The sequence below is a fragment of the Lepisma saccharinum genome, unplaced genomic scaffold (genome assembly GCF_977018435.1).
Source record: "Lepisma saccharinum unplaced genomic scaffold, izLepSacc3.1 HAP1_SCAFFOLD_552, whole genome shotgun sequence".
In the NCBI taxonomy this organism is placed as follows: Eukaryota; Metazoa; Arthropoda; class Insecta; order Zygentoma; family Lepismatidae; genus Lepisma; species Lepisma saccharinum.
This window is the reverse complement of record NW_028143230.1, coordinates 163,504-178,000: the sequence shown is the minus strand read 5'-3', so window position 1 is coordinate 178,000 and position 14,497 is coordinate 163,504. Positions and strand designations below refer to the sequence as shown.

The 14,497-nt window shown below is 40.0% G+C and overlaps 2 protein-coding genes across 2 annotated transcripts in view; both read left to right on the top strand.

The window, feature by feature from the left end:
* Nucleotides 1-9: 9 nt before the first annotated feature.
* LOC145983019 (uncharacterized) overlaps nucleotides 10-14,497 on the top strand; it is an 85,881-nt gene continuing 71,393 nt past the window's right edge. The window contains exons 1-2 of the mRNA XM_083116299.1: nucleotides 10-110; nucleotides 13,595-13,774. The gene's annotated coding sequence lies outside the window, so the exon portion shown is untranslated. The remainder of the gene's footprint in view (nucleotides 111-13,594; nucleotides 13,775-14,497) is intronic.
* Nucleotides 12,425-13,066, top strand: LOC145983020 (uncharacterized). The gene has a single exon (XM_083116300.1). The coding sequence runs from the start codon at nucleotides 12,425-12,427 to the stop codon at nucleotides 13,064-13,066; it is 642 nt and encodes a 213-aa protein (XP_082972426.1).

Sequence of the window (14,497 nt, the reverse complement as noted above, 5' to 3'; positions counted from 1 at the left end):
AGTAGATTAGATTCGCGTGACGTAAAACAACGTCATTTGATATGTGAAAAAATGCACGTATTTTGTTGTTTGTGAAAGTCGCAATACTGTGACATGATTTTATTATTAAGGTTTGTATGTTTCTCTTAGTGATGTGTGTTATTTTGTAAGTCATCACCAGATTTAGAAGAGAAATGCTGGTGACCTTGGTGAATTAATTTGCTATGTCATGATAACAAACTAATGGAAGTAATGCTACTGCCATTATGATTATCAGTTAAAAATGTCATTTATGTTAATGTGAGGTAAATTTGTATTCTGAAGCAAGCCGATGGAATCGGCATAGTATAGATTGTTAAACTTTCAACTCCCCCCCCCCCCCAATCTTTTCCTTTCTCATGTATGTATTTCTCACATTCGAGCTTTTCCTTGTTTAGTTTTGGTTGCTACTTCTATTTGCTAACCTGACATTCCAAACTAAATGCATACGAAATCTGGCGTAGATCTGATGTGACATTGAACAAAAGTTGTGTTGCAAATCAGAATTTCTAGTACCTAGCAGTTGCTCTGATGTGTACACGAATTTTGCACTGGCTTATGTGTATGACAGACGGTAGTCGCTCGAGCAAGACAACAACAAGTATACACTGAACTCGGCCCAAGATCCTTTTCTTTTATTGCGATTTCATCATGCTACGAATGTAATTTTTACATGGTTCGATTTCGATTTATGTCTGTTAACACATACTGCGGAGTTTTGAGATCACTTAATATTTTGTTCATTAAAATTTCGGTAACCACCAAACGTCTCTAATTCCCTTATTTTCGTATTTTTCACATTGATACTTACATATTCTGCATTCGTAAGGATTCTTCTATTTCGCATTTCGTTTTTTGCAGGCAAATAATCTCAATTTTCGAAATATGGAGTATTTTTATTTTCTTCGCTTTTGCTTGCGTTACACGCGATATGGCGGAGAAATCTTGACTAGCGTAGTCCATGATCAGTGGTTATGCAGTGTTGCGACCTTCCTCATAGCAAAATATCTAGGTACTAGTATGGAGAATACGTAAGTATGAATGTGGAAAATACGAAAAATAAGGGAATTAGAGATGTTTGGTAGTTACTGAAATTTTAATGATATGGATAACAACATAGGCCTTTAGCCTAAAAATAAACTTCAGTCTGCTGACGTCAGAACGCAAGGTAGCAAGAGTGTTGTGCGATAAGTGATTGAAATAAAACAAAGCAACTGAAACCATTGGCGCGTGGATAGGTTAGTAGGGCCACGCAAAGGTTTCAATAGTTAAAAATATAGCCCCACGAACCATTGGCACGTGGATAGGTTAGTAGGGCCACGCAAAGGTTTCAATAGTGAAAAAGATAGCCCCACAAACCATTGGCGCTAGCCCCACGAACCATTGGCACGTGGATAGGTTAGTAGGGCCACGCAAAGGTTTCAATAGTGAAAAATATAGCCCCACGAACCATTGGCGCTAGCCCCACGAACCATTGGCGCTAGCCCCACAAACCACTGGCGCGTGGATAGGTTAGTAGGGCCACGCAAAGGTTTCAATAGTGAAAAAGATAGCCCCACGAACCATTGGCGCTAGCCCCACAAACCATTGGCGCTAGCCCCACGAACCATTGGCGCGTGGATAGGTTAGTAGGGCCACGCAAAGGTTTCAATAGTTAAAAATTGGTTTCGAAAAAAATATTCGTAGCCCCACACACCATTCTCGGATAGCCCCACGAACGATTCACGGATAGCCCCACGAACCATTCACGGATAGCCCCACGAACCATTCACGGATAGCCCCACGAACCATTCATAAATAGCCCCACAAACCATTCACGGATAGCCCCATGAACCATTCACAGATAGCCCCACGAACCATTCACGGATAGCCCCACGAACCATTCATAAATAGCCTTAGAGATACTGGGCGAAAGGGGGGGGGGGTTATAGCCCCCATCAACCTCACATTGAGCACGCCACTGATCCTGTGCACGTCATGTTGTCGCAAGTTCGTAATCAGAAATGATGAACAGTAACTCACGTTTATTTACGTTCTAGAACTGTTACACAGTTACAAAACCGCGTATTTGGAAACACTGACCGGTTGTTACGTCATGAAACGCTCGCAAATATTTGGTTCACGTAGTAGACGGACATCAAGGGAACAGCTTTCGTGCATTGGAGTGACATTAATGTCGAAAATTACATGATTTACCGGCAAAAAAATTTCAACGAGGTGAAAACAAACTTCCAAGACCTTCCTAAAGTATAAATAAACCCATTTCGGTAAGTACTTTCTCCTGTAAAATTGAAGAAATACGTTTTGGGGATATGAAAATTTTACCTTTTGTTCAATATATGCTATCGTGGTTAGGTTAGGCAGGATAGGTTTGGTTCCCTTAGCATTAAAAGAAAGTCCCTTCATGCATTCTACTAAGGTTCCGATTTACTTCTACATTCATTCCCACGCTTCTAAGATAGGTAACACTTTACTATACCTGAGACGGATTCCTTCAAATTTACAGGAGAAAGTACTTACGGAATTCATTTTCTGGAGTGTTGTTGATGTTCTGGAATGTAGTTTTGGTCCATGTTAATGCGAATCCATGTGGTTTTATACGAAAATCTATTTCTGACGCGCTATTGCTGCTGCCGTCATTTGCTTTCTGCACGAGAGCGCAATACGCGATATTGCTGCTGCTACAAGCCGATGTTGTCCGTATATGCTAAATTGAACGAAAGGAGTGCTAATGGAACCTAACCTAACAGGCCTAACCTAACCTAGTAGGCATACCTCGTCCCCGTAAGTAAGTAAAAAAGTCAATTTAAAATTCCTAAAGTGTTTTTAATTTTTTTTAAATTATTTCCGACGCACTATTGCTGCTGCTACAAGCCGATGTTGTCCGTATATGCTACATTGAACGAAAGGAGTGCTAATAGAACCTAACCTAACAGGCCTAACCTAACCTAGTAGGCATACCTTTCAATTTTTTTTAAAAATGTTAAACTATGCTTGCCTTACCTAACCTAACATAACGTCAATGGTTTGTTGCTGAGGTGTTTTTTTTTAAATTTTGTAATTTTTTTTTATTTGAGCGTACTTTGAAATCCGGCCCGAAAGTAGGTATTTTTCGGTAAAGGAGCTTGCGAACGATCAACGGTAAGCTATCACCATGTTGTGAGTGGAAATAAACAAGAACAGTAAGTACTCGTAAATGTAAGAAATATACATTATTTTCGTTACAAATTCCATGATTTCACCTAAATAAGTGTTCCGGAATGCAGAATAGTACGTTAGCAATGTAAAAAAGTGCGAAAGAAATCATTCCCAGGTGTCTCAGGTATAGTAAAGTAGTACCTTTTTTTCAACATAAAAAACTTTTTTCGAGTCCAAACAGCACTCATTACTTTAAGGAAGGTTCAAATTTCGCGTGACAATGATTTCCAAACTTCTACGATAATTAGTCTTTGTGCTAGGAGAAATCATAAAACAATCGGAACCGTTATCGTCCCCAGTGCGGAGCAGTTTTCATGTTTTGGACGCGTGCGACTTACTCACAAGATGGCGGCAAGTTGTAGTAGTGGTGCTGATCGTCGTCCTGTGTTTCGAGAGTTTTCAGTGGTTTTTCTCGGCCTGTGTTTAATCATAGTGTACTCGTGGCTTCAGTGTAGCGTTCCTTCCGCTGTGTCAAAGGATTCTAATGAACTATTGCGGTGGAGATGTGCTCAGAGAAGATTTTCTTTTCCGGCACTCGCGGCGACACGTGTGCGTGTCTCCGCCATGGCTTCGCCCAGCAGCAGGGAACAACGCTCGGCAGGTAAGGGGACCCCGGTCCGGTACTTTCACCTCCTGTGCATGGCCTTGATCTGCGGGGACATACATGTGAATCCGGGGCCTGTGAAAACGGTGGCAAATTTCTGTGTGTATTACCAAAATACACAGAGCATTAAGAATAAGCTTGGCGACTGTGCAATTTTTACGTGTGAACTCATGGCATATGACTGCCTAATTTTTACTGAAACGTGGTTGACAAAAAACGTTTGTGACAGTGAGCTGCCATTCGCAAGCCATTTCACCATATATCGGAACGATCGTGCGACTCGTGGTGGGGGCGTTATGATCTGTGTTAACTCAAAATGGCCAAGCAAAGTACGCCACGACTTAAAACGGAACTGTGAAATACTGTGGGTGGAAGTTTCAGTGACCGGTGCCAAGAAGCTTCTCCTTGGCTCTTACTATAGGCCACATAAAAACAGTCCTTTGTTCCTCCTCGAAGAATGTCGAGATTCTTTGCTTGCGGCAGTTGCCCTGGGAGACGTTGCGCTTTTCGGCGACTTCAACCTCTCAATTGACTGGCAAGACCCTGTGAATGGAACAGCAAAATGTACGAACGACGCATGGTTTATTGAAACTTTCATTTGTGGTTTAAACCTGAAACAACATAATTTGTTCAACACCAGGAAGGACAGCAACCTGGATTATGTTCTGTCAACCCTAAACGATATTAGTATCACACCACGTAAGAACCTCCTGACCTCCGACCACGACAGTTTGGATGTTTCTATTCTCATCCCCCCACCCCCTAGAAGAGGTCATCGCCCCTCCCTCCAGAACAAACGCTACCTGTGGAACCGAGTGCCGTGGGAGGAGATAAGACTTTCCCTCGACTCTTTCCCCTGGAGCATCTTGGAAGACGGGACGGTCGACGAGGCAGCTGACCTATTTACAGGTGTCATTCAAGCAACAGTGACGGACCACGTGCCTACAGGGAAAATATCTTCTCGTAGATTTCCGTGTTGGTTCGACTCCTAAGTGCGGGATGTACTGGCCAACAAGACACGAGCATGGCAACTTTGGAAGGGCTTCCCGAGTGAACACACGCACAATACCTTTGCTGCTCTGCGACGACACTCAAAGTATCTCCTTCGAAAAAAATATAAGGAACATATAGACAATATCACTGCAACAATCCCAGAAAACCCAAAAAACTTCTTTAATCTAATAAACTCGAGGAAAAATAGCAGTAGGATTCCAGCTGAAATTACGCATGATAGTGAAAGTGCGATAGGGGACCGAAGGGCAGAACTCTTCAACGCTTATTTTCATGGTAACTTCTGCCCCCCGTCTTCCCCTGCAACGTTGCCAAGTGTAAGACCAGTCTGTTCCTCCTCCCTAACAACGCTTGTCACTACACCCGATGAGGTGAAGGATCTATTGTCGTCTCTTTCAGTTCACCGTGCCCTAGGACCGGACGATATCAACACCATGTTCCTCAGGAAAACTGTGCTATCCCCTCTCCATTCTCTTGAACAGATGTTTTTCGGAAGGCATCTTTCCTCACGCTTGAAAACAAGCTAACATCACACCGATTCACAAAAGTGGTAACAAAAATTTTGTTTCATCTTACAGACCAATCTCCTTACTCTCTCCTCTGTCCATCATCTGTGAAAAAGTAATCAAAGACAGACTGTACAAATTTGTTTCTCCGTACTTAAGCTCTAAGCAACATGGTTTTCTTCCTGGTAGCTCCTGTCTTACAAACCTGTCTGTTTTACTCTCACATGCTATGAAATGCATTTCAAATAATTCACAATTAGATGTAATATACTTTGATCTGGCCAAAGCCTTTGATACTGTTAGTCATCGTCTTCTGATTCACAAATTATGCAATAGATTCAACATTCATGGCAAATTTCTCACCCTTCTCGCAGATTACCTTAGCGATCGCCAACAACGTGTCGTTCTTCCTGGAACTGTTTCTAACTTTCTTCCTGTCCTCTCTGGAGTTCCACAGGGTAGTGTTCTAGGACCTCTCTTGTTCTTATTATTCGTCGATGACCTTGCCGACCATCTCACAGCTCCCTCTAGCAATTACCTTCTTTTCGCAGATGACTGTAAAATTTTCAGAGAAATCTCCACTTCCGACGATACTCATCTTCTTCAGAATGACATAGCAACATTTACTTCCTGGTGCCTGACATGGGACCTTACATTACATCCTGACAAGTGTACTACTCTCACTATCTCTCTCAAGAAGAATCTGTTAAAGTCATCTTACTCCATCGCTGGCAATAACATCAAAGCAGTATCCTCTCACAAAGACCTAGGCATTGTTTTCGACCAAAAGCTCACATTTGAGGAACATATTTTATGCACCACAAAAAAGGCCATGCGTCTCTTAGGTTTACTCTACTGTTTCACTGAAATTAGTGACATCTCAGCCCTCACTTTGTACTTCAAATCATTCATCTCCCCAATAATAGAATACTGCTCTCCCGTCTGGTCCATGGCATGTCCCACTCACCTCTCCAGAATCGATTCAGTCTTTAACTTCTTCCTAGCTATAGTCCGTCACAGGGTTCCCTCATTACGCAATTTTTCATCTCCGCATCTCTTGTCCTTTCTTAACTTACAAACTGCTTATCAGCGACGTTTGCAGAATGATTTCAGTTACTTATACAAAATTGTGAATGGCAAAATCCGCTGCAACACACTCCTTGAGGAATTCCACTTTAGAGTACCTATGCGCACAACTTGCAATACAAGGTTATTTTATACAAAAAAACCTAGACTGGAAATTCAAAAGAGATCTCTCTTTTATAGACTTGCCACACAATACAATGATCTCCCCTCAAATATTGATATATTTTCCTCCGAGTTTGCCTTTCGGTCTTCTATCAGAAGAAATACTTGTAATAATATCACATAGTGCCATCTCTTACTTATTTTTTTGTTCATTTGCTATTCACTTTTGTGTTGTTTTGTTACTCTTAATTATTTCTTATTTATTTTTATTTATTTATTTTATTATATTTTTATCTTTATGCTTATTATAATTATTGCTCTCATTGTTGACAATTTCAGTGTAAAATGGCCACCTGTGCTGTATCTGAAATTTTCTCAAATAAACAAATAAATAAAATCAAAATTTGTTATATACTTACGTACAGTGAGTATATACTTGTGAAAGACAACGTTTCAGTGCCAACTGCCCCCTTCCATATTTGTGGCCACATTTACGGTTGGTTCCTCAATGAAAGCACGCAAAATCCCATTGGCTAGCTTCCCTGTGGGTTTTTTATTGGACAGCTTAATTTCCAATAAAATGTCTGCATCCTTGGTTAACATTGACATGTATGACCAGGGCTTGAAAAATCCCGGTTGCCAGGGCGACTAAAAGTTTCAGCTTGGCGACTATGATCTTATGCTGTAATATGTACGAAATTTTGATGATTCTAAGTTCAAATTGCAGTACAGCGTAAGTTAGCAAATGATATATTTTTTTAAATCAACGTTGTGAACATTCCAGAATGTCAGTAATAATTTCGTACTCTTTGTCCCCCAACACCCCATTTCCTGTTTTCTCAAATGATTTAGTGATGTTTTGAATACCATGATGCTCAGCTTCTTATACAGAGTGTTTCAAAAGTTGCACAACCCAAACTTTGAAAATTTATATCATGAAAACCGTAAGAGGTATTTACACCGGGTTTTCTGCATTATATAGTCTCATCCATTGAGATATTTTTCAATGCTTAAAATTATCAGTTTTCTCCATACAGAAAATTTAGATAAATTAATAACTGGCGGAAGGCAGAGTTAATTTTTTTTCAGAAATGAACTTTTGAATGAGAAAAAATACATAAGAAATTATCGAAGGGTCATAATTAGATGTCTGATGACTGATGCCATGTCAATCTGTCATTTGCGACCAATATTGGTCATGTGCAACATTTGATAGATTTTTTATTGGCGATTTTATGGGTTGAGTGAAAATGTGCCATATTTGGGACATATATTATGGCAATGCTAGCAGGTTGAAATATTTGATTTGATTGATTTTATTTTATTTTACTTCACGTTTTGTGCCTCTTGGCTATTTTGCGAAGATGGGGATGAGTGATGAAATTATGAAATTGATGAATGGACATTCACAGGGACAACTGGCATCGCAGCACGATGTGCTAACCACTCAGCCACAGGGTCCGGCAGGTCGAAATATTGTCAACAGGCGCACGTCACTGTGCCTAAGTATTGGCTATACATTTACGTGAAAAATCATAAACCAAGATTTTGTCCCGAAATTGGACTCTTGAGAGAATCCTAGTCTGCCTCTGTTTACACTGAATTCTCTTCGCTCACTTTCGATTCTACTATGCCTGTTCTTTTAATTGATTCAGCATGACATATTCTTTGGAGCAGCGCGTGTGCATTGCTGAAGAGTATTTTACTACTCATTCTTACACTCATGTGCAAGAGGTTTTCCAAGAAAAATCCCCTGCTTCTGCTGTACCTCACAAAGCAACTGTTTTACAACTAGTCAAACACCAACAAATGATCCCACAACTTGTTAAGAGTTGGTATTATTATTGAAGATTAGGCACACACAGAGGATGTACTACGTAGAAATTTTCAGCGAAAAATGCAGGCTCGACCAGGACTCGAAACTGTGTCTCTGGCATACCGTACGATATCTCTAACCACTGAGCCAGCCTGGCCTCGCCTGATTTCTCGGTGTCGATGTTTTACCTGTGTGGAATAGTCTCTGCCAGTGCTACCGCAATGGGATCTGTTGCCTTTGAAACACAGTAGACTTTGACGTTGTCTAGTTCCTCCCAGCGTAGATATGTTAATGCATTTTTCGCTGAAAATTTCTACATAGTACATTTCCTGTGTGTGTCTGATCTTCAATAACTAACATCTCTACGCTGGGAGGAACAACCAGGCAACATCGAAGTCTACTGTATTTCAAAGGCAACAGATGTCATTGCAGTAGCACTGGCAGAGACGATTCCACGCAGGTAAAACAGCGACAGCGAAAAATCAGGCGAGGCCAGGCCTGCTCAGTAGCTCAGTGGTTAGAGCAATGGCACGGTATATCCGAGACCCGTGTTCAAGTCTTGGTCGAACCTGCATTTTCCGCTGAAAATTTCTACTTTGGTATATATTGTTGAAAATTAATTCTCAGACGTTTTCAGCAAATTAACAATATTTTTTAAAAATAATGTAATTGCTTTTATTTGGATACATGTTAACATAAATTTATTAACCCAGTGATAGCGTACATGATTAGTTTAGTGCAGAAAACCTGGTGTAAATACCTCTTACGGTTTTCATGATATACATTTTCAAAGTTTCGGTTGTGCGACTTTTGAAACACACTGTAGTATGCACAATTGCTAGCAGGTAGTTTCCTGGCACCTAGCTTTGAAGAAAATTTTTCAAGCACTGTGTATGACACTTCTTCACGTACCATGTTCCAGTGGCGACTCGTGGCTTTTGCGGAGTGTAGGAATACGTTATGGTAAACTGAGGAAGGTTTGAAGAATGTGTTCGATTACATTTACACGTATTGCTTGTACTATCCATTGCATTTAGAATGTTAGCTGCAGGCCCATTCTCAAGGTAGGGCAAGGGGCCTTTGCTCTTCATTTTGAACTATGAAACATTTAAATGTGAACTATAAAAACCGACAAAAATAACATTGACAATATTTCAGATTTTGCAAGAATTTCGATTTTCTTCCCCCTCCCTGTCGTCGTTGGATTGACGATAATAAAAAGTGCTGCTTAAACTTTGAAATTATGCTAAATGCTTCTAAATTGTGCTAGGATTTATTATTATTATTATTTTTTTATGGATAATTGTAATTTTGCATCTACTTTTCTAGAGTTTTGAACTTGCTTTAGTTATTATTAATAGTTATATCTAGTGTAAATTTTCCACAAAAATTGTTTAAAATGGTGCAACAAATGACATGGATTCAACATAGAAGGGTTTGAGAAAATTGTTTACCACCAACTTTCTACCGATTTCTTGACGCACTAAATTGGGTAGGATGAAGAAAAGATAGAGGATGAATCGTAGCATGGTTGTAAAAAGCTTTCCACTGGATTGGCATACTGCCTTTTGTTTTAAACATGTGCGCTGGTGAAGTAGAAATAAGATTTGGACACAATTTTATTATTATTTCCTGGAAACATTCCTTTGAATTCGATTTCCCTCTCCCAGAGATTGGAGTTTGCAGATTATGCTAGATTTTACCATTATGCCAAAAGCAGGGTGCTGAGTGCCAACAAACAAAAGATCAAACTGTGCTTGGTTTAGTACCATTTTGCCAGGGTTGGCATCTCTGATTGTGAGGAAAGTCATGCTGGTTCCTCGGCCCTCACCGATCTTTGCAAACCCCTCCCCCTCCCTTCACTGCCCCTTCCCACTTGTTATCCATCTGTCCATAGGATAACTGTCGAGGTTCCTCAGCGTCAGCGAGCAACAGAAAAGCCTGTAACCATAGTCTTTGGGCTGAGGCTGGAGCGAGTGAGAGCAGTCAATTCTTGACAGTTGCTAACCTAGGCAATTGTTAGTACATTCCGCTCATAATTTTATAACATGCATTAAACTCCTAAAAAGTAGAGAACTGGAAATAAATACAAATGAATTGTAGGAAGTTCCTCACTTCCTGTATGGAGAAATTGCCGCTGCCATGTTCAAAGAAAGTGTACATACAATGGTATACAATTAGCTCGAAAGTGTAACTTTTTTTTCAGGCAGAAGAGTTATATGTGTGTCTTTCAAAGATGTTTTGCAATGTCGTGATAGATGTTCATTTTTTAAACAGCATATTTCACATTAGTTACAAAGTGTTTCCATTTTACTGCTGACAGTTGTCAATTCTTCCCATACATGAACTCCAGGTTAGGATTTGGTACATTATTAACCGTAGCTTACTCAGGAGGGGAAGAGGGTGGAGGTGCTGTCAGGGCGACCATCTCTATTTTATGGATTTTTCAACTTAACATTTTTTATAAAAATTGGAAATAAATATTTCTGTATTACTTTTGTTCATAAAAAACATAAATTTAATGTCAATAGGAGGCAAAATACACTAGGTTGGCCTATCAGGTGCCATCTTTGAATACTTGTTTTTCAACAGTGAGAGTGTACAATTGGTTGATAATGATGGTAATTTTTGTAATTATTATAATTGATAAACAACTGCAACTCCTTAAACAAAAATACTCGTTAATGAAAAATTATGATGATTTTTGTGAGTTTTGGTGAATGGTAAAATATGTGTGTGACACTCCTGCAAGACGTTGTTATTATTTCTTGTTCATTATGGTATTTTTTATGATTATTATAGTTAATAAATACCTACACAAATATAATCAACAAAGGAAGCAGTGATTCAATAATAAAATGTTTTATTTTTATTTAAATTATGAAAAAAAGTGTGGGCCTCTGATCCCCCCCCTCAAGTAAATAACTTTCTCTTCCGGCATGGTTAAGCTAGGTAATCACAGTGTAGGTGCAAGGATAAAGGACATTTCTCCTGTCTTCTTCCATACTTAGCTACCTCCTCCCCCTTCACCATTGGCTGTTTAAAGATTTCAATGTTGAACCAGGAGAGAAGGCCATTTTGCAAACAGAGACTGTTGTAGAGCTCGCGCACTTTCGGAAGTTCTCTGGCGTATGGATGAAAGCTGGTCAACGAGCCTCAGCAAAGGTTCGAGCTGGCGCGAGGTAGGGGAGGGGAGAGGAGAAAAGCGTGAGTCAGAATATTGTTGTCGTGGGCGGCCAGGTAGAAACAAGTTGGAAATCGGTTGTTTATCTTCACGCGGGTGCTGTTAATTTCACATTCGTTTGTTTGTTCGTTTCAAGGGAAACATGCCTCCCGTTCATTCTAAGGTTTTCCGCAGGACGATTCGTGGGCAAACACGGGAAGTTGTGGCAAACGTGCTGCAATTCATGCAAAGGGAAGCCGATGAAAATGGATGTACCATTCCACTAAAGAAAGTATATGAACGTGTTTCTTCTGCTACCGGTGTGTCTTTGAAAATTATAAAATTTGTAAAAAAAGAAATGGAAAAGGTGGAAGAAGGCACATCAACCAGTTATGATACACCGCGCAGAAATCAGAACCGACCGCGACGGTGCACAAATTTGGACGAATTTGATCTCTGTGTAGTGCGAAGAACAATTAATGAATTTTATATTCAGGAAAAGAGAATTCCTACCTTGAAATCCGTGTTGCTGAAATTGCGCCAAGATATTGATTGAAGGTCAATCATCTAGCTTAAGAAAAATATTTCGAAAACTGGGGTTTCGCTGGAAAAAGGTTCAAAGCAACAGACGGCTGCTCATTGAAAGAAGTGACATACGCAATACACGTATAGCTTACTTGAGAGCCATTACCAGATTTCGTCGGGAAGGGCGACCGATAATATACAGTGATGAAACGTACATACATAGTTCGCACACAAATCCCAAAGCATGGTGCGATGATAGTGTAAAAGGTATGAAAGTGCCTATTTCAAAGGGACAGCGTCTCATTATCGTACATGCCGGCAGTGAAAAAGGTTTCATTCTCAACGCGTTGTTGATTTTCAAATTGAATCAAGCAACCGGAGATTACCACAGAGAAATGAATTCTGAGAATTACATTTGCTGGGTTAAAGAAATGCTCCTACCCAATTTGCCACCTACCTCTGTTTTAGTAATAGATAATGCTTCTTATCACAATGTTCAGTACGAGAAATGCCCAACCTCAAATAGTAGGAAGCAAGACATGCAAAACTGGTTGTTACAAAACAATATTCCCTTCGGTGATGGTATGTATAAAACTGAACTCTACGAACTCATAAAGTTGCATAAGGGCAAAGCCAAAAAGTTCGTTTTGGATCAAATTCTAGCTGAATATGGTCACACGGTCCTACGTTTACCACCTTATCATCCAGATTTGAACAGCATTGAGAAGATATGGGGCAACGTAAAACAATGGGTTGGACAACACAATGTCACTTTCAAATTAATTGATGTGTGGGAGCTTTGTAAAAGAAGATTTTCGGAGATTGGGGCGAAAGAATGGAGTGATGTCTGCCGTCATGTGCAAGATGTTGAACAATATTATATAAAAACTGAAGGTTTGTTGGAGCCTGAAATAGAGCGCCTCACTATCAGGGTTAACAGCGACAGCAGCAGTAGTGACAGTGAAATATGCAGTGATAGTTCCAGTGACTCCGAAGCAGAAGATTCCTCCATAAGCGACATCGAAAGATTGGATTAAAGAGCCGCAATGTCGCCATCACACATCTGTTCCAGTTCCACCACGTAAGTTTCCACCTTTTACTAATTACTTATTCTCGTTAGGATATTCATTTTCACATACGTCTCATACTGGATTACAAATGATTTGTTATCTTTAAATGCACTGCTGTATTACTAGTATTCTACTTTGTCCCTCTCCAACTCTCGCTGTTACAAGCATTCTAGCAGAACAGCTGATGATCGTACGCGCATGTGCCGAGGCACTTGGTGCTGATTGGCTCTGACATTCGCGCCCACTCACTTCCCCTTTCCCGGGAACCTCCGTGCAGAGTGTTAGACTCGAAACGACGCTGCGCATTAGAAACGCCAGAGAACTTCCGAAAGTGCGTGAGCTCTACCAGTGCAGCCATGTTTGCTTTCAGAACAAATTCGACAGGAAGTCCCTGGCCGTTAAATATTTTAGCTGCATGCATTTTTATTTCTTTCTGCATTCAGACCTTTTCTTTTCCTAATTATAGTATTATATTTCCCCCATTTTCTTTTTCAGAAATTGTGTCCATCTAAGGTGGAGTGGAGGGAGAACTAGTTTTGGAACCACGATGCTCAGCCAAGATTCTTGTAAAAGATATTAAGCTGCAGTTCCACGATGGGAATGCAAGCGTATGCCATTTTCTTTGTAGCAGTGTTATTAGAAGCTAGCTTTGTATCCTCTTCTTCTTTTTTGATAGTAAGTATATATGTACTTCTTTGCAGTTCTTGTTTTATGTTTATTTGTCAAAAGAACTACTCAAAATTGGTAATTTTCATAAATGAATTTGCATCCATATAATTACGCAATTTCTTTTGTTAAAATAAAATATTAGTGTCATTCTCATCTGTAAAAAGGTGCCAGTACAGAATACTGTTGTGTACCACCAGAAAAGCACAGCTTATTTTCTAGGTGAAATGTGTTTTCAGACAGATGTGCAACATTTCATGCCCCTGCATAGCCAAATTACCACCTTTGATGTGAGCGGTCCTGAGTTCGATCCCCTAGTGGAAGCTCCAAAATTTTGGTGCTCATCTGCTTGATGAGTCCGGTCTCGAAAGACAGTCTTCATGGCAGAGCGGTTAGCACAATGTGCTACGATTCCAGGAATCCTGGTTTGAATCTCAGCCTGGATATGGGAGTTCTTTGTGAGTGTCCTTCCATTAATAATTTCATCGTTATCTTCACAATTTGTCAAACGTGGCAGAAACGCTAAGTATAGTAAACCAAATCAACCAATCAAAATCCAGAAAATTGGTGGCAATGGGGAGGGCTGTTAAGCCATGAAGTCCCTACTAACTCTGCTTCAATTAATAATTGCTAGTATTGTTTTATGCAACTTGTAGATTGTTCAAAGTATCAAAGGGATGCGCATGTTAAAAGTATCAAAGGGATGCGCATTGAGACAGAGCAAAAGCAAAC

Excerpts from the sequence above, each read along its gene's own strand:
- LOC145983020 (XM_083116300.1), top strand. The coding sequence starts at position 12,425 with ATGAATTCTGAGAATTACATTTGCTGGGTTAAAGAAATGCTCCTACCC.